This window comes from Tachysurus vachellii, chromosome 10 (assembly GCF_030014155.1).
Source record: "Tachysurus vachellii isolate PV-2020 chromosome 10, HZAU_Pvac_v1, whole genome shotgun sequence".
NCBI classification, from domain to species: Eukaryota; Metazoa; Chordata; class Actinopteri; order Siluriformes; family Bagridae; genus Tachysurus; species Tachysurus vachellii.
In genome coordinates, this window is record NC_083469.1 from 13,288,539 (window position 1) to 13,315,732 (window position 27,194).

General features: G+C 39.6%; 1 protein-coding gene across 9 annotated transcripts; it reads right to left on the bottom strand.

Annotated features, from left to right (window-relative positions):
- Positions 1 to 580: 580 nt before the first annotated feature.
- ctbp2a (C-terminal binding protein 2a) lies at positions 581 to 27,194 on the bottom strand. 9 transcript variants are annotated; one of them, XM_060879606.1, is made up of 11 exons: positions 26,856 to 27,194; positions 19,600 to 19,759; positions 6,679 to 6,833; positions 6,170 to 6,314; positions 4,645 to 4,851; positions 4,349 to 4,563; positions 4,018 to 4,148; positions 3,346 to 3,473; positions 3,138 to 3,249; positions 2,695 to 2,768; positions 581 to 1,886 (listed from the first exon to the last, which is right to left on the bottom strand). In XM_060879606.1, the coding sequence occupies exons 2-10, from the start codon at positions 19,655 to 19,657 to the stop codon at positions 2,705 to 2,707; spliced, it is 1,215 nt and encodes a 404-aa protein (XP_060735589.1). In that variant the 5' UTR covers positions 19,658 to 19,759; positions 26,856 to 27,194; the 3' UTR covers positions 581 to 1,886; positions 2,695 to 2,704. The 9 variants fall into 9 exon arrangements, with proteins under 9 accessions (XP_060735589.1, XP_060735587.1, XP_060735586.1 ...); XM_060879604.1 differs by having other exon boundaries at positions 2,695 to 2,790; XM_060879603.1 differs by lacking the exons at positions 19,600 to 19,759; positions 26,856 to 27,194 and adding an exon at positions 14,845 to 17,795 and having other exon boundaries at positions 581 to 1,883; positions 2,695 to 2,765.

Below are 27,194 nucleotides of genomic sequence, written 5' to 3' on the forward strand. Positions count from 1 at the left end.
AATTCCACTAATGTCCACTTCTCAGAGGACAGCCTCTTACCATACCTTCAAAACATCAGGTTTTCAGAATCCTAAAGCAGAAATTAGTTTTTTGTTCCAGTTCTGTTCTACTCCTACTTCTTTTATCAGTAGATTGATGTCTTTATAACCATATGGGGATGTGCACAGCATTCATGTCATTGCAGCTGGTGTGTCTGGATTCAGAAAGTCTTTGAAATGTCATTTCAAATTTCCTTTTCCCCCTGTGCACCTTTGTTGATGTGGTCTTCTGCTGTTATAGCTTATTATATCCTTCCTAACAACCTATCACTCAATTTTTTTTATTTTGCTTTTCACACCATTCGGTATAAACTACTAGAGACTGTTGAGTGTCCAAGGAGATCAGTAGATTACTGAGATCACACTTTTTTTCTTCATTCTGACATTTGATGTGAACCCTACCCAAAGCCTCACATACATACAAAAAATGGCTTTGCCTCTTTTTTCCCTGAAATTTAGATTTTTTTTTTCACTTGTCTATATGGTTTAATACATTTAGCTCATAAAGATGTAGCAAGAAACACAAAAATGGTATTCTGAATTTTGCACAAGTATTTTGCTTATTTTATTTTTTATTTGTACTGTCATGGATGTTTGGTACAATTAACAAACAATAAAAACATAGTCCACTGTCCTAATATACACGTACTGGCAAAGTGGGCTGAGGAACACACATTTCAGTAACAACAAAATGAAGTTCAGGTGACGTCATAACATTCACACAAGGCAAAAAAAAAAAAAAAAAAAAAAAGGTTTGCATACTATAGCAATACAAATCTAACTGCAACATCAAAATATTTTCTATTTTACATCTATAAAAATATCAGCAAGAGAGCAGTGTAAGGAAAAGTAGGTGGCAGAATAATCAGAACCGTGATGCTTGTTTTATGGTACTCAGACATGAAAGAAGAAAAGTGTTTCCTGAGCAGGGTGGCACGTGGCTCCTGACTTTCACTGCGAGCTGCCATCCATAATCTTAGCATCGGACAAAAAAAACTAATTTAAATTCTGAGATAAATAAATCTGACATGGCAATGTTGCTCAAACACTTCTATGTAAATTAATACAAAAATGCCTGAACGTTAGGGCTGGTGGTTGTTAGAATCATGTGGTTGTGTCTAATAATTAAAGTTTTAGCTTTTTTTCAAGGCCAAGTTAAGAAACAGGGTCACAATGATCGTATTAATTGTTGAACCATTTGTTTTTGCTTTTTGATAAATACACAACATACCAATTAAATCGCTAACACAAAATTAAAAAGACAGTAATAATTTGTTTGGTTTAAAGAAAGAGGCAACAAGGAAATTCAAAGAAAAACTGGTTAACAGATTAAATGCATCTATAAAAGTGTTTTGTTCACAAGGCAGGTGGCAGAAGGGGTGACTAATGTGAACGTCCTTCGAGAACTTGATCCTCAGTCCCATAAAGACAAGCAAGGTAAAGTATACACGTGGAGGGAAAACATCTGCAAACGAAAATAATTATATCCAAGAAAAACTAGGATGTAGGATTAGGACTCCTCCATGATGCATATCTGAGCTGTTCCCACTGCTGTTAGCTGTAGCTCCTAGGTAATTTACTACTTCATGTACCTGGTTTGAAGTTAACTTGCTATGTGAACTGTGCCATGAGTTGTTCAGTAGCAGTATAAACGCCTCCCTGCGTTTACTCCTCGGATATGTGTTCTCTGTGCTCACATCATGTGTTGGATTGTTTCAGGCAGGGGGTTCGGTTGGGCTGGAGGTCCTGGTGGCAGAGAGAGGGCATGGGCCCTGGGACCCCCGCTTGGCTTTGTGCCCTTTTCTGGTCCTCAAGAAGACATCCCCACCGGACCTTGGGCATGTCTACTAGAAAGACAGACATGGCTTTTAACTTATAGACAGCATGTTGTATTTAAAGCTTTGGGAATACTAGTTAATTTATTAAGCTCATTTTTAAAATGAAATGAGAGCAAGCACCTCATGAGGTAATTACAGCTACAGTGGCTTGCAAAAGTGTTTAACCACCCAGATATTTCTGAAGAACAAATTCTGAATACACATATTCTTTATTGCAAACTGATGTTCTCTCACAGTGAACTGTCATAATTAAAATGAATTATTGCAGGATTTCAGGTGATTCGACCAAATACTAGTCTGATGGTATTGAATACTTATGCAAAGATTTTAAAGATCTGCTGATTAATAATTGAAGTTTCTAAAAATTGAATTTAAAAACATTGGTTTGCAATGCAATTGGTTTGAAATCTTGGCTAAAACAAACTGTGTGTGTGTCATTTGTAATACAGTCAAATCATATGACTAATAAGGGGGTTGAATACATTTGCGTGGCACTCTGACTTCAACAGTATCTTACTGTATGTTATTGTAATCTTTCCCATGACATTACATTTTAAAGCTAATAGAGATGATGCAAGTCTTTGCGCACATGCGCAGAAATAATCATGTAAGTAACAGAGCACTGAAAAGTACAAACAATGAAAATATGAAGTAAAATATTTGAAGGATGTAGTGATAGAGATGTCTTTGGCACAGAAACAGGGAGAAACCCTCTTTAATCTGTTATGTAAGGAAACATATATTACAAGAATTCATGGGCTTTTTGCTGAGACAGATAAGGAAATACATTGGATTTTGTGCATTAATAGATATTTACCTGGTTGGGTTTAGGTATACATTTTGTCTTGCAGGCCACCAGGAGATATGGCTGGTAACGGTTGGGCCACTCTGCTGAGTGAAAGAAGTAGTCGGACTGAGCAAAAAAAAGCAAAGCCAGAGAATGTGTGACAGCTGAACGGTTCAAGATGGCAAATCTGGGTGTTTGGAAGTGTCATAATGGGTTATTGTGAGGGACAAAAGTCAGTGGGTTAATAAGTAAACCAGATGTTGTCCAAGAGAATAAAGAGTGAATGGCAGAATTCTTAATGATATAAGCACATTCAGTCCAAATGGCCTTTTAAACGTTAGCTTGATTCCTCTGCTTTATGATAAACTGAATTGCCAAAAGGTGAAAGTGAATTATTAGGGCTAAAAGAAAATAGAAAGATCAGTAAGTGGGGACAAGTCCTCCTTTTTGAAATCTGCTGTGTATTTTATTACCTATATCCACCGTTGAGCTCTGGATGCACCTGCTGCTCCACTGCTCCCCACGGTGCAGTGGCAATAAAGTACTCTTTGTTGACACAGTTTCTAAGGCTGTCTGGAATACGACCTGTGCAAAAAAAAAAAAAAAAACAGGCTTAGGTCCAGAAAATGTCGTAGAATATTCCTGTGGATCAATGTGTGAGCAAATTTTAGAAAGACATACCCGTGATGGCTCTTCTTATCTCAGTGGCAGCCGCCTCTCGCATCTCCAGCGAGGCCTGCTCACTGTACCAGGCTGTATGAGGTGTGCAGATCAGATTGGGAGCATCTTTTAGTGGACCTTGGGTAAAACTTGTGAGGAAAAAAAAAGAGAATATTAATTAGAGAGAAGCATAAACTCACAATTCTTTTAAAAATACAATACTATGTAGAATCCCAACAACACCCAATTTCTCTAGTTAATCAACTTCACAACTGAGCAACAATACAAACTTCCCAACAAGGATAATTAGTTGTCTCTTACTATCTATGCACCAAATTAGAGAATAAATATAAATCTCGCTCTCCCACTTGACGGGCTCCAAATTTCTCCCCAGGACGAAAGCATTTTGGTAGACACTTGGCAGACATAACCATTTTGGTAGTCTAGTACACCAGCTCTCCTGTACTAAACTAGAAGGCAGTAAATGATCGTCTCTAAAGTTTTCTTGATGTTCATCCCAATGAGAAGTAGCTAGATAAATCTGTAGGGTTGTGTATTGGCCAGTATGGTTATTTTTATTTAAGTAAATAAAACATGAAAGGCTTTTCAGTTAATGTGGAGACATCAGGTTGTATATCTGAACCAACATCTGAAAAGAAAGTTCTGCTGTAAGCACATAGCTAAAAATCTTACCTGAATGGTTCTGATTCGTGAACATCCAGAGCAGCTCCCCGGATTCTTCCTTCCTTCAGGGCCTGAGCCAGAGCTTTCTCATCCACCAGACCCCCACGTGCACAGTTCACCAGAAATGCACCCTGACGCATCTACAGCACAGTCACAGCATGTACCATTAATGCACACACTGTCACAAGCCCTCAGGGAGATAGTGTACCACAACACATAATGCAGATTTATCAAAATAACCACTAGATGGCAGTGCTGCATAAAGTTCTGCATCGACTAATTGTGTGCATGTCTGTGTGTGTGTGTGTGTGTGTGTGTGTGTCACACAGCATTTGCACACCTGCTTGATGGTAAAGTCATTGATCAAGTGGTGATTGTGTTCATTTAGATTGCAATGCAGAGACACACAGTCACTTTGGTACAGCAGGTCCTGGAGGGTGTAGACTCTCTGGACACCCAGTGAGCGTTCTAATCCATCCTGCAGATACGGGTCGTAAAATATCACGTTGAAGCCAAATGCTTTTGCCCGAACCGCTACTGCCTGACCCGTTCGGCCTGTACAACACAAAGACAAATACACAATGCCCAATCCGCAAAACTTCAAACGGTCAGTGTTTATCTCTGTCGTTGTCTCACCAAAACCTATGAGTCCGAGCGTCTCTCCCCGTATGCGAGCTGCTCCTGATGCCAGCTCCCTGATCTGCTCTATGCTCTGGAACCGCGAGCCTTCCCGGAGAGCCTGGTACAGCCAGGTGTTTCTCCGGTAAAGGTTCAGGATGTGACAGAGGGTAGAGTCCGCCGTCTCCTCTACAGCTGCAGACGGGATATTACACACTGCAATTCCTACATAAACACACAAACAAGCAAATATTTATTGATTGAATAGTGAATAAAAAATAAATAATCTTAAATAAAAAAATGGATTGAATAGTGAAGAATCAAAATAATGTGGGCAGCTATCAGCTATCAGTATAATAGTTTCCCTATAAATCTCTGAAGCATTGATCAACTGTAATAAATTCATTGTCAAAGGAGAAAATTTTAACACTCATTTAAAATCACAAGAAGCCAGGAGAGTAAAAAGTATGATGAAAATGTCCTGAATGTGAATAAACTATACATTAATCTGCAGATGACTCATAGATGTAAACTGCAAATCTGGATGTCTGCTGTGATATTCCTCTTAGGCTTAATGGATTTCTCATGAAAGATACAGGAAATACAATTTCAGCAAACATACATGAAATAGATGTTTATGGCTTTAGATATTATAAACAGTGTTGAGTGCAGAAACTGATTAAGTGCAGTAAGTAGTAGAAGTGAGCGCTGGTCTCCATCCTTCACTATAATGAGCTAAGATGGAGATTAGGACTGAAGTTCTCACTCATCTCATTTGGTATTCTGGTGACTCTGTGACCTGCTGTAGCTTATGCAGGTTCTTATTATTGTGCCTCCCACTCTAAACATTCAACAACTTCACCAATAGGCAGCAGCAACACACAGGAAAAAGAGCTAGCATCTCCTTACATATACATTTTTCTTGCATGCCGTGATGCCCATGTGATGATTTGTTTAGAGAAGGTAACCATAAGCTTGTGAGGTACAGAGATGACAGATCAACTGAAACAACGCCATTCGGTCTAAACAGACTGCTAAATTTACACACTTTGTAATCAGACTACAGCTGCATTTGGCTCTGTCTGCTTTACTGAAATTAAAGTGCTGGCTCTGCCTCTAACCCTCTCTTTAACCTCTCGCGCAACAACTGCCCTCTCGTGATCAGCTTTTCCTCCTTGGCATTGTGTTCAGAAATTTCTCAGTACAGCAAAACTCATTTGGAGAAAAAAAATAAATAAATCACAGAGAAAAACCTATTGCATCTGATGTATGCTTTCTGAAGCTGAATATGCAGAATTACAATAAAGATCTTTCTTTGACAAGGCCTGTGAAGTGCATTTTGTTGTGATGCAAACTCCAGCCCCTGTCACAGGCTGCAAATGCCTTCAGATCCTTTCAGACAAACGATTTCCCTCCATTCTGTGTACTCCCACGCAAAGCTTCTGAACAACACTGCTACAGAGCAGCACTATTCATCCTGTCTGTTTTACCTGTTGTGAAGTACAGCCTCTGCTCTGACTGTGACCTCTGTACAAATACTCACCCATTTCTCCAGCAGCTTTAATATCAATGTTATCGTAGCCGCTGCCAATGCGGATAATGATGCGCAAGGCTTTAAACTTCTCCAGGTCCTCTCTGGTGAGTGTGATGGTGTGGTACATCATTGCTCCTACTGCCTCATTTAGTACCTGGAAAAAAATACACACACAATGCTCATCATCTTCATCATCATCAGGATCAACCCCATCCCCCCATGTATACATTATTGAGATGAAATGGCAAGCTTTTTCCTCTCGTCTGATCTCCAAAATCATTTTATCCCTGGGTAAATCGAAATCTAGTTCACAGCCTTCATCTAATTTTTTTTGTAATTCATTATTCATTATTCAATTACCAATTCACATGATCCTCCCTTTACGAAAGAGTGCTGATATTCTACAATACAAAATATTGACGGTTTAATAGAATTTAATATTTTTATTCCATATGAGTAAAGGTACAGCTCATACCTCTATAATTACAAAGCCCAATATTTGAGTGATATGCAAGTACCTTCTCATGGATCTCCTGCGTGGACTGAGCATCACAGAAGGCCACGGTTGCCAAATCTTTAAGGATCGGCATTTCCACCGTACAGTCCCTCCCATCCAGCAGAGCAACCAGCGGCCGTGGATGCATCGGTCCGTTCATGATTTGTGGCCTTATACCTGCAGAGAGAGAGAGAGAGAGAGAGAGAGAGAGAGAGAGAGAGAGAGGGCGAGAGAGAGAGAGAGATGGAAAATACAGACAGATTTCATTTCATGCACTTGTAAAGTTTAGAGAACCACTTTGCATTTGTAAGCGTTTGAGAAAGCAAGAAAATTAGAATGGGATCAACACACTTTGTATGACTTTCCAGCTCACCCTCTTGCTGTGAATCTGGTTGTCATGGAGATTACAGGATTTGAACAGGATTATGAATATATTTAATTTAATGGTATCTGGGAGAGTGGAGTGAGTTGTCTCTGCTATTTGTCTTCACTCTGGCTATTGTTCAGAAATATCTAAGAATTATTTCCAAATCTGTCACTAAAGAAGCACGGATCATGGAATGAGCTTCGTCCTTGGTTTCAACATTTAAAACTTAGGACTTTCCTGCTTAATAAAAAAATGAATGAAACAAAAACAGACACCTAGTATTCAAGGCTAACTGACACATAAAGCAGCAATACTGATGAAAGATCAAAGCCTCGCAGCTTCGGTTAGATGCATCATATTAATAATAGTAAGTTGCATTTAAAAAGCACTTTCATCAGCCTCAAGGTTGATCACAATTAGCAATACACAATACACATGGGAGATGTGACACTGAAAAGGAACTCATGTTCAAATGGTTGAGTGTTCCTGATACTACTGCATGCTATCAAAGCTAAAAGCTTTTTTGGACATCTGCAAAGACACACACAAACCCAAGTGCTTTATTTTTAAACAAGCCAAGTTGAGAGGGTACTTTCATGCTACCAGCTTATCCAACCACGCAGCACACACTCTAATGCAAGAGAAAGCATGCTCCCAAAATCAAAAATTAAGGCTTTTCTGTGTGCACACCCGTGTGTGTGTGTGTGTGTGTGTGTGTGTGTGTGAGTGTGTGTGTGTGTGTGTGAGAGAGAGAGAGAGAGAGAGAGAGACAGACAGACAGAGAGAGAGAGAGAGAGAGAGAGAGAAGCGTAGATTATATAATGTAATAGTGTCCAAAACCACATGAACAATAAAGGACTGTCAAAACAAAAGGAAATGAGCAAAAGTTTCCAGTGTGGACATGTGCTGACGTGTGTGCTTGATCGAGGGTGTGTGTTTGCAGGGGTATTTGACTTTTGCCTGACTTTTACTTTTTAAGTACATTTTGAGGGGAGAGAGAGAGAGAGAGAAAGAGAAAGAGAGAGAGAGAGAGAGAGAGAGAGAGAGAGAGAGAAAGAGAAAGAGAGAGAGAGAGAGAGAGAGAGAGAGAGAGAGAGAGATTTCTTGTCTCAGTCAGACAGCTTCACCTCAATGTCTATAACTGCTCCTGGTTACCTAGCAACCTAATCTCTCAGAGTATGCCAGTGGATGTCCTGAGGTCCTGGGAAGAAGTACCACTAATACACACACAGCTGTATTTATTGTGTATCTTTGTGAGGTGTCTTACTATAACTAATGTACAGTATGCTTAGCCCTAACCTCATGTCTTTTTTAGTTTTTGCAAAAGTGAATGTCTCAACAAGGTTAAAATTGTCATGTACTTATACAAATGGGGTCACTGGGTACCCACAAAGAGCACCTCTTCCTCCCCACACAAAGCATAACCGCAGATTATAATAGTTGCCAAGAGGGTGAGGGTGAGTCAATATATAAATCTTGTGCCAAGCCAGACTGTGTGAGGGTAGTGCAGTCAAGAGAATTAACAGTCTTTCTGTGACATAGTATGTATTTCATATCCAGTACCTGCAAAGCATTCATGAGAGCGCGCGCACACACACACACACACACACACACACACACACAGTGTTGCATTAATATCTGTGTAAGGAATTTGCATTTGCGCATTAATGAATGTTCATAATGCTACTACCTTAATCTCAATGACTAAAAAATATCTTTGATTTGGATTTCTACCAAAAAACAGTCAAATGTTAATACAAGGTCAAAACTATCATGTGCTCCTATCATGGAGCTGTTTGGTCTCGAACACACTGAAAAATACATCCCCACACGCATACACACACCCCAAAGAGACCATGTGAGAGGAGGAAACATGTTTCTTGCCTGGAAACTGCTGCCTCCACATTCCTCCCATTAAGAGCTCTGCAGACCCCCAAAACCAAGTGAAGAATAGAGAGAGATGAGTGGAAAAAATATGTCCTCAGGGGGGGTCTCTCTTCCATAAATCAGTCCCCTCCTCTTCTCTGTGTCTTCCCTAGTCCTCCTCTCTGTATTTAGAGTGGCTGCTCTTCCCCAGCTCAAGGGGAGCCTAAGCAGTGGCATAAATGCATGCACGCACGCGCACACACACTCCTTTTTGCCTCAGTGTCTAGTAGTGAGAACGATCCCGTCACAGCGGCAGAATGCAATGGGTTTCAGCAATGAGGAAAGAGTGCCAGTGAGGGAGGGGGGAAAAAGAAAAAAAAAAAAACTAATGCAAGAGCCAGTCCAACAAGCACTTCTGTGGTTCTCCTCTGGTCTGGGCTGCAGTCTCTCCTCCCCCCTCTGTTCTTCCCCACAGCCCCAACACTCCTCTGCAATGCCTTTTTCTTCAATTTATGATTTGTAAAAGAACAGCATTCTGGAGCTGGCGACCCCCTCCGCCTTTTCTTTCTTACTTAACCCTGATCTCACTCGCTCACTTTCTTTCTCTCTCTCACACACACACACACACACACACACACACACACACACACACACACACACACTCTTACTTCTTGCCCCTAGTCCTATTTCCTGTGCGCTATCTGTGTTCCAGTTGCTGGTTTTGGCCAAACATGCCTCAAGTTAAATGTTCACATAATGTGAGCACTCATAAGCAGTGTACGTGTGTGTGTGTGTGTGTGTGTGTGTGTGTGTGTGTGTTGGTGGGGTGAGGGAATGTAAATTTCATACAATTTCATGAGAGAGACTTGCGACTTAAAGGAATACTCCAGAGTTTGACCATTGGATGATAATCTCAGACGATCATTTTGACACATTTCCCCATACTTTAAAAACATCAGAAACCTGTTAATTCAAAACACACTTATATTAGCACTCTATGGGCAACTGAATTGCATTACTGTGCTACTCAGAAACACATTACTCTCATTACTTTCAGCTTCATTCTGCTCACAGCTGCATACATATAACCTCAGGGAGGGAGAAACAGATCACATGAATACGCTGGGAAACCAGGGCTCACATGTGCCACGGCAATTATTACACTCGTAGCTAGTTCTCCAAACACCACCTTCTCATTGCAGACTTGTGCAAAAGCATAGCATAGTTTATACGTTTGTAGCCTCCAAGAAATTGAGTGCTTTAAAAATAATAGTAATAATAATAATATTTGTGGAATCTATGCATCATCAGACCCACACAACTGCACTGTAAAACAAACACATATTCGAAAAAAGTAGTCACATGACAGAAAGGACAATTATATAGTTTCACATCAAAGAATATGCATCTGGTACAAATATTCATTCCAATTACCAAAAGATGTTTTTATTAGGGAGCCTTGAGTAAATTGGTTTTTCTATTTTTTCCTTAGTACAAAAAAATGTTACAGATGCATTAGAAGGGAATTAGGTTGCCATAAGCAACAAAACAGGATCTATTGTAATGGTTAGACATCTGACACATGCATTTACACTCTCTTACACCATTCCACAAACTCATAAGCACTGCATAGAGTGATACAGACAATGTGGTTCTGCTCTTGATATTGATATAACTGTAGGACTCGCAAATCGCTCAAACACACCAAGTGTGTGTGTCTAAAGAACAAACAGGACATTATAAAAAGCCAATGTATTTACATAGCCATCACACTTCTGGCCGTACTGTTCACATTACTCCACACTGTGCAGCTGTGGATGTGTTTTCTCACATTGCAATCTGCTTCCTACTGATTTTTTGCTTTTTCCTCTATTCATTATTTTCATTCCCGCACTCCCTCCTATCAGGGCTCTCTGTGACAGGAGCCATCTGGCCTGGCAAAGAGAGAGCACAGGACCAGCCCTGAACAAGCACAAGCACGAACGTTTGTGTGCTCTCTCTCTCTCTCTGTCTCTCTCTCTGTCTCTCTGTCGTGCTCTCTCTCTCTCACACACACACACACACACACACACAGCTGGGCCTTGTTACCACTCAACACTGAAAGCTGTTATGTGGAGGCATCAGTCCAGAACGTCTGAAGTAGAAGTTAGAACAATAAGTGGAGCGCACACACAAACACGCACACACACACACACAAACACGCACGCACGCACACGCACGCACACACACGCATGCACACGCATGCACACACACGCATGCATGCACGCACACACACGCACTCACACATGCGCACACACACAAACATTACTATATGGAGCAAAGGACAAAAACGATTAATAGTGTATTCAAAACTTTTGAAAGGGGGGGTCAATAATGTTTAGTGGACGTGGAAAATACCAGAAAGAAAATCTGCTCACACATCCTTCACCTTCAGCAGAAACTGCCCGATCTCACAATTCCTTTGCCTCATGAGACAACCATGTGACTTTGCCAAACTGGATCCTGAGCAACTTTCTGTGGCCTAGTTGTTCTGTACCAAAAAAAACAAGTTAGTGACAGGGGTCTCAGGAGCAGAATTGTGAAGACACATGTTTACCTAGGATTAGGCAGCTAAATGATTTCATTTATTCATTTTTAATCATTTTTACACATTAAAGGTTATTTCATGTACTATTTGGGAACAGCTGTATATAAGGGATTTTCTTGGATACCTACAATTAACTGTTAAAACATTATAAAATATGTTCTATATGACCTATATAGGTTTAACATCATAACCTTATCAGATTAGAGCAAACAGCCCAAATGTCTGTCGCTACGTAGGAATCTGCATTCTGCACAGTGTCAGCTCCACCTTCTTAGGTGGAGTGTAACTCAATCTCCATGACACCATGACATTTTCTTACTATAAATAATTCACATCACCTGCTTGCCTGCACATATACAAAAATGCATGCACACACACACACAATCACACGCTATAATGGATAACACTTCATCTGTCCCTCTTCGTGTCTGGTCACAGAGAGATACGGGTTTGATTTTCAAGCATTACGAACTCATGGTTTTCCTACAGCAAGCACAATTTTCAGATGGAAATTATATTCTGTTCATGCAGTTGGATTAAGTACTGTGACCCACCTTCCCCATTGAGCCCAACCCTGCACAGATGGCTACTAGGATTTTATGACTGTAATCCCTCTTCTCTTGACTCTTTTTCCCCTTAGCTATAGTTCCAAAACCACAATAATGGAGGAGCACATGATGTTGAACATATGGTCACTGCATTTAGTCTTGCCGAGTTACTTGCCATTTACTTCAATGTTTTCTTGTCATCTCCACCCTCTTTTCCTCTAGATATTTAGTTTCAACTCCTCTGTATCTATAAAAATATTACTCTAAAGACTTTAAATTCCCTTTCAGTTTTCCAGCTTAGACGTGCATAGGCAATGAGCACATTAAAGAGAGCTGCAAATCTCTATGCATTCTTCTGGCTTCAAAATGAAGGAAGGTGGTGGTGGTATATGGCTAAGTACAAAGTGTTTCAGCACAATAAGCATATGGATACACAACACTTCAAGAGTAAATTGTGCATCTTATGGAGAGGCATAAAGAAATGACATTCCTTTGACAAGACAAATTATCACCAAAGAAAGAGCTGTACATTTAAAGTGCCAAATTCATGACTATAGGCCAGTGGTCTTCACTATTTTTTTCATGTGAGCCACACTGATAGGACAAAGTCAAAAGGAGAGCCACTTTCACCGCAAAGTATGCCAAGTTATTCAGTCTTAAATAGCTTATCTGCTTAAATACAATGTACAATATTGCAATATAATAATTACTCGAGTTGCGGATGATGCATGCTCCCCATCAGTTACCTCTTTTGTCACTGTCACATTGCTTTGTTGCTGTTCATTTTGTGCGCGGGATTGTTTGATAAGAAATCGATCCATTTTTTAGTCCGTGTGTACAGTAAACACAAGTTGTTAACTAGCATGAAACACAAACTAGCTTCTGGCAGGCCACCAAAAACTGGCTATTGCGCAGAACGCAGTGAGTCAGTGACGAGTCAAATAATATATAAATATATATTATTATTTGTAATAGAGCACATTCGTTTTTCTATGCTTCCCTGATTGTTTTTAATGTTATTTAAATGAAAAATACATTTTAACCACATGATCATATCATCGTATTATTTACTGCCATGCGAGCCGCATATTAAAGCTTGGCGAGCTGCAGGAGGCTCGCGAGCCGCGCAATGAGTAACACTGCTATAGGCAAACAGAACAAATTACACTCAACTTCTACATACTCACGTCTACATTTACACTTCTATATCTAAACAGAAGTTCCATCATACATCATATAAACATTCACTCAAAGTCATAGTATTAAATAAACTAACACCATAACTGTACTTGGTTATATGAAGTGCAACAGTTTCTATCCTTCATGCACTGCAGAGACAATTTTGCTTAAACACAGAAATGGAATGTTTAAAACTGATCATTTTATGGATCGATATCATAATTTGTGCTTCAGAAAATAATCCTATACCATACATGATATTTAAAAGAAGAATAAAATGTGTCAGCATTTAAGTAACAACAATCTTTATGCCATCCCAAGAACATGCATACATCCCTAACAACATCTAAACACACACCCTAGGTAACATTTGTGCATGTTCTGACCACTACCTCCATTGCTAGGTCACCATAATCCGATTTTGCTGCTTGTTTTCTTGCGCTTATACAGTCAATAAAAGAGTTACTGCCACACCAGGAAGCAATTTATGGAACAGAAGCTACAATTTCAAGAGGGTTTACCAAATTACATTTTGTTAACTAGAAAAACATGAAACATGAGGACTTTAGAATGACCAATTTGTCTTTCAAAGATACATGAGGGATTTACTCGAAGACAAAAACCACTTAGATATTGTCTGGAATCCAATATGGCCTAAATAAAGCTATCAAAACAACAGAAAGATATATACATTACATTACATGTCATTGTAATTAGTCAATACAAAGTCATTAAATGGTGATGAACCTAAAGAATGTAAAAATAGGTCTAAAATGAGAGAATTGTGTCAGCCTGATATTAACTATATAAATGAATGCTGTAAAAAAAAAAGGAGAGGACTTAAGACATGGAAATGCTTCTCATTACAACTTGGGAGAGAAAAGCCACAATAAGCTTAATTTACATGCAGCAACAGACGGTATCTGGCAACCACGTAAAAGATTATGAGAGTAAGGGCAATCACATGAAATATGTAATTTCACATGTGGATATAAAATGCATCATGATTATTTATTGTGTATTTCTACATAATCTCAGCAGGTCATCAATTACCAATGTTTCATATTAATTTTACAGTATGTCTCTCTCCTGACTTTCTTTCATTAGGCTCTCTAATAATATCTCCTTGTTTAGATTACAATAATTCAAATCATATAATACAAATGCCATGTATGACATGCCATGTAATTTCCTGCAGGGTTATAACACTGTATGTCTATTCTAGCTTTAGTAAAACTGCTCTTCCTGGACACCTCCCCCAACACAGTCGTTTCACATCAGATTCATGAGCCGCAGAGCTCTATTTCATCAACAGCATGGGTGGAATTAAAGTGCTTTGAAAGGCAACTGCACTGTGATACAGAAAAAGATTACACTAGTTCAGTCACAAGTCATATATAAACCATGCAGCATACATTACTGTAAAAAAGGAATAACCAACAAAGGCAGCTATATATATATATATATATATGTCCCTAGAAATTTGATGAGCTGTTTGCTCATGGCAATTAGAGCAAAGGCTCTTATATAAATGGCCTACATTTAAATCAGTAAAAATAGAAAAAAGTTTCAAACTCATTTAAGGTGTTTTTTTTGAGATATAAATTTAGTGAATAAGATGAAAATGGGAATTTGATTTACTTGTATCAGGTGATGCCATGGTGGAGACAATTACAGGGGGTCCAGTGCGTCGTGAGAGCCTTTGATTTGCAAGGCAAGCAGTCTGTATTGCAGCGCCTACAGGCACCAGGGCACGGTCATGAGGTGTTGCCCCAGTCTTCCGCAGTATATGGGGGTTTGGATGTGGATTGGACAGGCTTCGATCCCTCTTCAACAGCTCCATGGGCACAGTGTAGTTAGTGGAGTATGCTTTGGGGGCTTGCTGTGCTGGTGTTTGTTGTGGCATCCCATGGATAGGGGGTTGCATTTGTTGTTGCAAACCAAGGATTTGTGGTTGTACTCCAGATATGTGTGATGAAAGTGGAACTTGCTGGGACACTGCTGTCAAAGACGACATAGGTAGGCCAGCCTGAGTACTGTAAGCAGACAGTGAACGAGGTTGATGAGGCGACACCACATTATTGAAAGACCCTGGTGTCCTTGTTATAGGGTATGCACTAGCCTCTAGAAGTTGCTGGGATGGAGCACTACTAGGTCTGCGGCCCATGACTTCAGCCATCCTGGGAAAGATGTTCTGGACTGGGGACAAGGGTGGCTGCATATACTGAGAGTCCATACTTGGTGTCATAGGTGATTGCTGGTGCATGTATATGTCATTGCGATGGCTGAAACTGTTGGAACGTCCTCGGACTGGAGCAGTCTGGTTCTGAGGGATGTCCAGAGGACGCTTACAGCTGACCGCCACACGAGAGAGAACACGTGCCTGCCCCAAGTTGGGTGCAACAGAGTGAATATCATTTTGTTCCAGAACAGCTAACATTGCAGGGGAATCAAAACCCTGCTGTAGTAGAGAGGTTATAGTTCTCTCAGACAAACCTTCGTTGCGTAGAAATGTCAGAAACTCTGGGTCAGTTGTCTTCATGGGGTCCACAGTAGCCAGTGAGTTTTGAGGTGACGTAGGAGGAGGAGCAGGTTGAGTGGGAAGCTGAGGACGACCCTGAATAGGGATTGCATCTGTGACTGAAGTCATTGAGGCAGAAGCTGGCAAGGAAAGGTTAGGATCATACACAGGATTTGGTGGTGCCACAGGTTGCCTCTGCTGAACAGACTGTGCAGGCTGTGTTTGTTGCATAAGTGGCATTTGTTGCATTTGCTGGATTGGTTGTGTTTGCTGTTGTTGAACTGGCTGTATTTGCTGTGGGTTTTGAATGTGCTGCTCTTGCTGAACTGGCAGAAACTGCTGTGATTGGTGGAATGAGTGAACTTGTTGCATCTGCTGGTGTAACATTTGCTGAGCTGGTTCCTGTTTTTGTTGTTGGGCCTGTTGCTGCTGTCCTATAACACATGGTGAAGGGCTTTCCTGCCGCATAACCATACCTTGAGAAGATGGATCTATAACTAGGCAGGTGGCTGCAGGCTGACTTGTATCCACAGGTCGCCCATTAAGATCACTGTACACTGAATTTCCAAGAAAAGAGGAAGGTGCCTTAGCCCCATATTGAGAAGTAGTTGATTCAGTGGCATAGCAAGCAGGAGATGGTACACGGCTTGCTATGTGCTGGCCTTCTGGCATCATTTTGGCTACTGGTGTGGTAGGTGGAGGGCCAGGGAGGCTTGGTTCCTGGTAAATGCGGGTAGGGGGTGGAGGAGGTGGTGCTGGAATCATTGCAGGCACACTAGACCTCCCAGATTGGGTCTGATTCCAAAGTGGTTGAGTTGCTCCAATCATACCGTAATGAGAAGCTGACCGGTTAATGGGCAATTGTTCTTCACGAAAGAAGCCTTCAGGTGTCCTGGAAAACACTGAAGGATCTCGCTGGTAAGGATCCAGTGGAGTTAGAGAACTACGATGGGTCATAGGTGGACGGTCATAATGACTGTTCAACTCAGGAACAGAATTCTTCCTCATGCTGCAGAGATCTGGTCGATCCACATAATTATGATTATACAGTGACACCTGGTAATGGTACGGCTCCAGTTTCATATCCATGTCAGATGGGCGCACACTAGTAGGTGGTCCATACAAACCCCCAGCATCCCCTCCAAAGGAGTTCCGTCGGTCAGTTGTCCTGTTCTGCTGCTCATACATATTCTCGCTGCGTTCCCACTGACCTTCATTACCACCCAGCACATCCCAGCTCTGGGAACGGCCAATCGGCAACTGCTTGCTAGAGACCAACATCAGCACCAAGACAATTCTCTCCAAGAGAAAAAATGTGCTGTAAGAGTAGTGGATTAAAGAAAAGGTGCTGCGAGAGGGTCCTTTCTCATATGAGTTCCAACTGTAATATCTGTCTCTCCTCTCCTTTAGGGTTTTGATTTCAAATAGCTCCTCTTGGTAGGTGACAGCTAAATAATTAATCCAGTGCTGTTGGCAATGCAAAACGGAAAGAGGATACCAAATGCGCTCTCTCACACACCAGCTGTAGGCGAAGGCAACCTTGCTACTCCATTGTGAAAATGCAAAACGACAACCATGAACTGATGAATACCAATGAAGGGGTGGCGCATAGTAGGCAGGGATTTTTGTTAATCCAGAAGAGCTGATCTGCTTCTACTCTGAGACATTTCACTTACTCTGATTGCTATGAGGGATTATAGACTAAATTAAGCCTGGGTAAATCCATTGCTGTAATGGCACATACACACAAATACATACCAATTCAATGGACTAGTTTTACTTACAGAAAGATTATACACATTCATGACATTGAATGTTGATGAAAATGATATCACCCTTAACAAGAGCACACACCTACCTTGTGTTACTGAGTCTCTGTCCAGTGCTTTTTAAAAAGGATGGCTTTCTCAGAACCCCAAAGGGCTGGACAAAGAGGCTGTCCAATGGAATAAATACAAACCTAATGCTTTACTGTTAAGTCGTACAGTGCCCTCAGAAAGATCAAATCCTGACTGAACGGTAATCCGGCGACTAGTCGAACACTATTCGCTAACAAGTGCAAAGACCTGACATGACTCAACAACTGCACTAACACTGCTCATCTGTGTGACAAAAATACAGCACATTTAAGTCACCATTAAAGCACTATTAAAGCAAAACTGTGCACAACAAATAAAAGGTATTACAAATACAGCTATAGTACTCAATGCTGTTTATAAAAGTGCCTTGACACAAAAGTGGCCTTGTTCATCAAAAACTAATATATTTTACTGAAATATTCATTGTTTACTCTATGGTCTAGTGTTCTACTCATGCTAGAAGTAAACCCTTTACAATTTTCTGTATTTTTGCATAAATCTGAACTGAACCCAATTAAACAAATAATGTAAAACCATTATAGTTTTTACATTTAGTATTAATTGAGCAAAATATTCCAACATTATATACCTTTGTCTCAAAAAGTAAGGAAATGAAAGTCATCTGTTTCAATCAAGGGACATAAACAATCAACATAGGGACATATTCAATGTTTCAAGAACATAAACTTAGGTCTTTACTGTAAGGATTGATAGTACTTGTAGGATTGAAGGTCTATGATGGGTCAAGATGGATTAGCTTTTCATATTGTGCGTGTCTGTGAGGTTAAGCACACACAAAAACACACATACACAGAGACAATTGCGTAACTGCAAGACTATGTGGCTTTACCCTAAAGAACCTTTAACAATTACTCATAATCTATTCACCAAAAGGCATCTTGCTCATCATCTTAATTTCCATTCCAGACTTTCCTTTCCTCTCACCAAACCACTTTCATACATTGCCAAATAAGAGTATTGATCCTGCATGAATATAACTACATGGCCAGAGAAGAAGAAGCACTAGACAACACTTAACACTCAATCAATCATCCACGGATTATCATCTTAAACATGATAAAAAGCAGACCAATAAAAATATTCTCTGAGCATGTTCAAGAACATTCCACATTTAGAATAACCTATACTCATATTTGATAAACAGACCAGAACTGTGTCTTCGTGCTGTATAAAGCACACTGCTGAGTTAATCGTCTCTCCATTCATTTTTTTCTTAGGCCTGGCCTCTTTGGCAACCGCAACCCCCTCTGGGTCCCTTTGCCACAGTCAAAAGAAGATGAGATCACTTTCCATTGTAATTAGGCACAAAAGTAAGAATTTGTTTTCGTAGGAAGTCTGCATTCAATCTGCTGTTCTTCTTCTCTGCATGCTATGGTGGTAACAGATTTTTACCCTATGGTGTACAGAATAGGTACTTATATTAGTAAAATTACATCCTGACTACTCTGCATGAAAACTGTGCCTGTTAATGGAGCAGATTTAACATGTATGACTTACTGGTGTATCTTACATGTTTACATGTCTAAACATAATTAATCTCACTGGATTTTGTTCTCCATTCCTGGAACAAACTTTAGGCCTCTGGAGGCACTTTTCTGAGCTAGAGGCTTAATTGTTCTGTGCACAGAGAGGGAAAAAAAACATTCTGCCTAGTCAGACCTAATCCAGTACTCACACAGAGGGAGGATCAGTGGTCAAGTCTACTGTTTATAGGTTCATAAAACCAGGCATTTAAAATGTGCCAAACCATTATACTGTTTCACAGGCACATGGAAAGTATTCCTTAAGTTTGTGTGAATGTGCCATGTGGGTACAATTCTACCAGGTTACTATAATTAGAATAGTTGAGAAAGTGGAAAAGCTTTCAAAAAGATTCATGGTGTTTCACCCATCCTACTCAAATTCCCTCATACCCACACTGGTAAGTGGTATCAATAAGTGCAATGAAACATATGGGAAAAAAATCACTGATAAAAATGAATCTCTAAAACTTACCTTCACAAATTCTGTCGAGCCGTTGGCGTTTTACTATGTGTTTGTCAAGCAAAGCCATTGCAGTGCTGCAGCCTCCTCGTCTCGGCTAGCTGTACACCGGGCTAAGCCACAAAACACTAGTGTCCCCTCACCCCTTGCAGGGCATGCCGTCACCTCACACCTGCATGCACACGCACATACGCGCACACACACGCACACACACACAGTTTCATTCAAAAGATAACCTCAATTCTTACAAAAGTCTACTTAGTCCTTTCATTAACGTTAACCATTAGGACAGGTCGTATTGTGTGTTGCAATAATAAAATACTGCCACAAGAGGGAGCCCAATTATCTCCCAATTTGGGGTCAATAAAAACACTAAAAACAACCCAAATCCAAACACAACACACACCATCACACACATCAAAGTAATTACATCCACTGCTAGGATGCAAATATTGCTTGACCTCCTTAGCAGTTTCACACACTTTCACTCAAAAACACACCACTTCTGTGATTAAAGACTCCGCGCCCTTTCGGGCTGACCGAGAGCAATCACATCATGAGCCACACATGTACTTCCTTGTACAAAACCAATTCTTCAATAGCCTCAGTTCCAGCCATTACACTAGAGGCTGAATATCAGTCATTCAGTGCAGAGTCCAGGCATTCAGGGAGGCCTAATGGAGCCTTTTATCACAACTCTTCTGTCATCAACATATTCTTTTAAATCCCAAGCTCTCCTTTTACATGCTCACCATATTTCAATCAGTGAGTGTAAACTCCACGGCCTCAAAAATACATTATTTTGAGTTTGACTGCTTTACTACCAGAGTGAGATACAAAACAGCAGCACATGAAAGACACAAACAACCTTTCTCCACTCATGCCTTTAGATTTGATTTATATGCAAATAATGAAAAGGAGGTGCAGCGTTCACCACAGTATTCTGTCACAGTCTAAAACCGGTACGAATTAGAACCTCTGGAATGAACACACACACACACACACACACACACACACAAACACAGTTCTCAACAGTGGATACTTGTACAGTCATTTTGATACACCGTTGTTCACTATAACAAGTAAAATGAACACACTCACTTTCCCTAATGAAATTTTAGTTCTGAAATATTTAAATAAAACATGACGCTGTTAGGAATCACAGGAAGATATTATTCTTTATTGAGCTCATCACACCTCATGCACAAGAGTTCACAAACTTTATTGCAAGCATCACTGTTTTCACAACACCCCAATTTAACTAACTATTAACAATTTTCAGTTTTTTTTGGGGCAATTTGGCACCAGAGTGATATCAGAAGATGTTCTGATCATTTCTGACATAGCACACGGTCAAGAAAATCCCTTAATAACCAGACGTTTACAAGCACCCTATAATGCATTCATGTATGCAATATTTATGACCATTTTATCCCTCTGTGCAGTTTGAGAATCTGTGAGTGTTTGAGTGAGTTTTGAGGTTCACACAAACACTGCATGAGATCCTAAATGAACTGTATTTTGGGTTGCACGGAGCAGTTATTTTGTAGACGTAAGCTGCTGAACTGAGAGCGCTACAGCACTGCAGAAATGCAATATTCTGGTTTCTCTTTCAGACCAACAAATCCAAAAATAAACCATGCTAATAACACCAAACATTTTAACTAATTAATTCTAAAATACCTAATAGTTTAGTCTTTTGCATCAGCTCCGTGTCCGTCATGCTCGTGATTTCTACGCATCGTTGTAGCCAAATTTTTAATGAGTTGTTTGGAAACTGTTGCGGCTGTTTACAGAGATGCTGAAGTGTGATGTTTGGAGAGGACGGCTTTAAAGGAAAATATTATTAATGTCGTTTATATAGCCCACAGAGGTGGCAGCAATAGCTTTTCAGGAGACACAAAGAGGTCACCTGTATCCACTTCAAAGCTGCGTCTGGGTTTTAAAGTGCTCTCTCTCACACAGCGGGTGAATTACAGCTGTCCCATTCACCAACCTGCTGCTTTGATTCATCTGCACCTGTGAGCACGTCTGTGAGAGACAATTACAGTGGGGTAGAATTTTGCGATTGAAATGTTGGAGCCTGCACCCCTTAGGCTCAGTCTTGCTGGTTTTGGAGATTTTTCATGACACCTGCTTTTGAAATACAGTATCATTGGTTAATCATTGTTTAACAACCTGCACCCAAAAATGATGTGCTCTTAAACTTGACATTTTACGTACTTGACATTTTGGGTTGGTTTTGTATTGATGTCGTGTCTAATATGCAGATCTTTTCCTGTCATAACATTCATTCTGCTCAGTAAAACCAACATATAATAAGTCCATATTAGGGTTTCATGAGGGGCTCCTCAGGATAGAGCTGCTGATAAAACCAGCAACAGACTTATGCACTTTCTTTAGTACGACAACGGGTTTTTGTAGAATTTATGCAAGCTGAACCTCAGCAAAATAAAATCCTGACAAAGACATTAAGAGAGAGAGAGAGTGTGTGTGAATGAGAGAGAGCGAGAGAGAAGCAAATTCTGAGAGGTTTAAAACATGCCAGTATTTTACTGAGACTAATACATATTAATGTGTTTATTTCTTTTAAAAATTGACCTTTTGCTTTAATACCTCAGGGGAACTTGAGAAAAACCTTTTTAGATAAAGCTTGAAATACTTGACCTTCCTCCCACACAATGCATTTGTCTGTCTATCAGACTGTCATTTACCACCACACACACCCACACACACACACACACCTACCTTCAGTGTGCAATCAATCCAAAAATCTGCAACACTTTTAGATTATATATAATACAACACATTTTAAGCTTCTTGAGGCTACAAATTAATGAATAAAGCAAACAAAGGCACGGCTCATTACAGGAAAACTTCCACCTATGATATCAGTGTGTCATTATAATTGACACATTTTTCTGTAGTGAAAAGTCACTTATAATTGATGCCTTCAGGGTAGCCTTGAATTTCATTCGTAAATATTTAAAATATGTAACTACATATGACAAACTCAAAACTATGCCTGATACATTTTAAACAAAAGAGCCTTTAAGGATGAGCATCGTGACAGTCCCTACAAAATCTACCCCGGTGTGAAAAAGTGTTGGCCCCCTTCCTGGGGGCCTTCCACCCCCGTGTGGGTTTGGATTTTGTTTTCCCTTAATGATAAAAACTGCATGTTGTGTTATCTTTGACTAATATTTAAATTTGTTTGATAATCTGAAACATTAAAGTGCAAAAAAAAAAAGAAATAAATAAAAAGGAAGGGAGCCAACACTTTTTCACACCACTGTATTTTATGTCAATTTTTTTTTTTAATAAAACAGCACAACACAGTAAAAAAGATAATCTGACCAATTTCAAATGATCGTCTTACACACACCGCACGTGCAATAGATAGTGATTAAGATAAAGTCTTTTTTTTTTTTTTTTTTTAAACAAAGCAGTATGACAACAGATGGCCCCATCCCTATGACCTCCTGGTGACATACTGAACTCATGGACATCTGCTTGCCTTTCACTCTCTAAACTAAACCACCTGCATGGTACTGATTTGCTGTGATATTCTCTTGAAAAAAAAAAGTTTTTCTCTAATATAGTCTCTTTTTTTTTCCATTTCCCAAATTGAGTTTTAAAAGAAATGTACTGGTAATGAACCAAAGTACTGTTTCTCAATGGTGCCCCCAAACTCTGTTCTTCTTTTCTTGCACTAGAGATGACACACTCGGAAAAGCATTCTTAGCATTGCATTTCAGAATGTAGTTGAAGAGACACCCAGCTGACTGGTATGCAGAGTGTCACAGAGGAGGGGGGACTCTATAGAAACAAGACAGCTGTGTCTCAAACCAGAATCTCTGGCACATTCATATATTCATACAAATCAGGAATTTAGCCATTCGAGTCACTTCAGGCATTTTAATTAAAACATAATTTAATACACCGACACCAGGAATAAGAGAGCACGCCATTATGAAGGTCTTGAACATCAGCCACAAACGACATGTTGCTTATCCTGACCCTCACAGCTCCTCCTTTCTGAATGAAGCCAGCATGGCACTGAGAAGCTCCATCTGTCTCCTATATGTAAAGATCTGTTCACTCTGACTGCTTCTCCTTCTGTGTGTGTGTGTGTGTGTGTGTGTGTGTGTGCGTTACAAGAGGCATTACAACTCTATAACCCCAGCCTCATCACTTCCCAAGCTCAGGGACAAAAATCAAACCTATTTAAATTTCATAGAGCCATGAATGACATTATGTTTCCTCAGGGGCCTGATGTCAAACTGTAATTCGAATCTAATTACTATTCTGAAAAGCAATATAAAAGCCATAACATTTGGACACATTATGTTACAGAATACAAGAAATAATAATCAGTTCAAAATATGTTGAAAATAGGTTATTTATCAGGGATCAAAATAATGAACAAGACCAGACTGGCAGGAGCGTTTTAATAAATTAAGGTTGTCTGAATGTATAAATGGCCAAAATATGTTACTGCAAACCTGCAGTTTCATGATTATTATCAGATATTGGAAATTTTAATCAAAATCACAGCCATGTATTTATTTTGTTTTACAATGTATTTACAAGCAACCAGCTTTTCTTTTTTTTTTTTTTTACTTAGCGGACACTAAAATAGGAAATCAATTCTTTTTTCCTTAAAATACATAATTTTTTAAAAATTTAAAAAAAACATTATTTTTTTTTATTATTATTGCCACTTGTTTCAACACACAAAGCCTACAAATCCAATACTGATAAACCCAAACATACTGTACTTTTAAGTCCTAACAGGAAGTAGACAGATTTCTCTGGTTACTACCTTTTTCTGTAAACTTTATTCTGTTTACATAAAGTGAAATCAGCATACGCAGGACTAGGTTTTGGCCGATTAAAATATCCTTTAACTACATCAACTGGGAAATTCTGCAGATTTTTTTTCAGCCTTCACATCATCCTCCTTTACCATCACCCTCTTGCTATTTTTAAAACATAGTGATCCATATTAGCAGCATATCAGGCACTCAGAATTTTTAACCTACTCTTCCTGCTATTTGATTCCCAGTGATTGCTGCTTTGAACAAATCTTCATTATATTTCAGGGAAAAAAGAAAAAGAGAAAAAAAAACACAAATGAACTCAAAGGTCTAGTTTAATACAATTCATAGCATGACTTAATAGTGACTATTTTAGACCGCTCAAAGTGGTTCTGTATTTTTCCCCAATAATGTGTCAGGTTACGGTTTTAAGTACTGCCATAAACAGATGACACATCTGTTTTGGACATGACTTGGGGAGAATGAATACATATTCCATAGTACCGTAAACTGAAACGGCTTAAACAGTCTGCTGTCATTGTGAGCCATTTTGTTTCACAAACCATGATGTCAGATCACTAATCAGAGCAGAGAGGGTATATAAAAAGAAAAATCCAATCTCTGAAAACACTCTTTTCAGACTGAATGTATCTAGCCCTAGTCTACATTACACACGAAGAACTAAACGTGTTTGTGTTTCTGCACACCAGCAAATCATAAATATTAAAACGCCTGCTTACATTCACCTAACTAAGTGATAATTCATGTCCAATGTCCTTCGTCACATTCTGACATATGTGCTGAGACTGCGTGATATTTTAGTGCCTTGGGGAAGGTAGAACTGGGAGGTGTTTTCACATAAGACAGGGATGGGGGAGGTGAGTAAAACCAAGGTCACCTGTCACTTTACCCTAAAATGCAACTGCATGCTGAAATCTCTTCAAGCCTGTGATGTTCATCACTGGACAATTCTGCTTATGAAAGTTCAATATAGCTGGTGTTTTGGGGCTATTATTTATTCAAATTAAATTAACCTAAAACAGAATTGCTGGAACAAGCGAGAACATATTCAATTCGACATATCATTAATCAATAAACCAACATCTAATGGTGTTACTGATAAATTTCTCAACACCTTTAAAATTCTCTGTAGCAAAACACTTCACGCAATCAGGTGGTCTATCACGTACAAGATCAGTGACTCGAGCGGATACTCGCTCACTGCATTCTCTCTGAGTGAATATAACTGAACAGGGAACATATAACACTTTGCGGAAAAACATGGCAAAACACTGAACATGAAAATGTGCATACACTAGATCATTGTTTACACTGAACACTGGTGTGATTTGAAATAGTTTCCCAGCAGGCCATGTTAAACAGGTATCTAATAACTGTAGACAGCAGATGTCTGAGTGAATAAGAGCTACACACACTCCCTTCTCCCCGACAAGAGCTCCTCACCAACAAAGGGCCATTTCCCTAATCACTTCCAGATATCCAGATATACACACACACACACTTTACAGTATCAGCTGACACAATCAAAAATAGTTTTAGGAATCACATAAACACAATCAAAGCATGTACAGTACTTGTGCATAAGCAAAACTGATTCTTTATTGCTGTCAATGTCACCTTTTAACTGCACAATTACACTAAGAGGCAGGAAGTCCTCGCTTTATAACACTTCTAGACACAGCGTTAAGATGCAGAAGATCTCGTATAAGACTCGTATGTACACCGTCAAACTTTTACTATATATACACACTCAGAAGCCCAGAACCTCAGAAACATGTACAGATCTATAAATGATATCAAGGGACTTAAAGATCGCTGACAAGTGCAGAAATAAAACAATCTAGGGCTGTGTGTATGTATGTATGTATGTATGTGTATATATATATATATATATATATATATATATATATATACACACACACACACATATATATATATATATACATATATATGTGTGTGTGTGTATATATATATATATATATATATATATATATATATATACACATACATACATACATACATACACACAGCCCTAGATTGTTTTATTTCTGCACTTGTCAGCGATCTTTAAGACCCTTGATATCATTTATAGATCTATACATGTTTCTGAGGTATGAATTAAACCCATTTAATGCACGGGACAATAACTATATGGCTCAATAATACATGTAATAGCTTTCATACTGTGGATTATGACTTCCTGTAGCAAAATAGTAAACATGTGACCACCTGGCTGTGCTTCACTGACCCCTGGACCCCACAATGAGATGTGACCCTTCACACCCCCCCCAACCCACACACACACACACACACACGCGCGCGCGCGCGCGCACACACACACACGAACACACACGCGCGCACACACACACACACACACACACACACACGAACACACACGCGCACACACACACTTTTTGTTGTTCTTACCTGTGACAAAGAATCCTTTTCAACCTCCAGAAGTCAATTTCACTCAGGTTTAAGATTAAAAAGCTCGGCTCATATTCAGGATTCTGCTATAACATCTGGGATGGAACAGAAAATGAACTTATGCGCCAAATCCGCCAGAAATCCCCACCATGTAAACCGGTCAGAGAGAGAACAAGCTTTCAGTGACCAGTATGTTTGAGCTATATGATGGCGACGCTGTCGGGAAAGCTGCTGTGCTTCATCGTGTCCTTTTGCAGCAGGGAGGGACTGAGGTGAGGTGGTGACTGTTTCTCCTTCTTTACAGAGGCGGAGTTTAACACGCGAATACACTACACACTC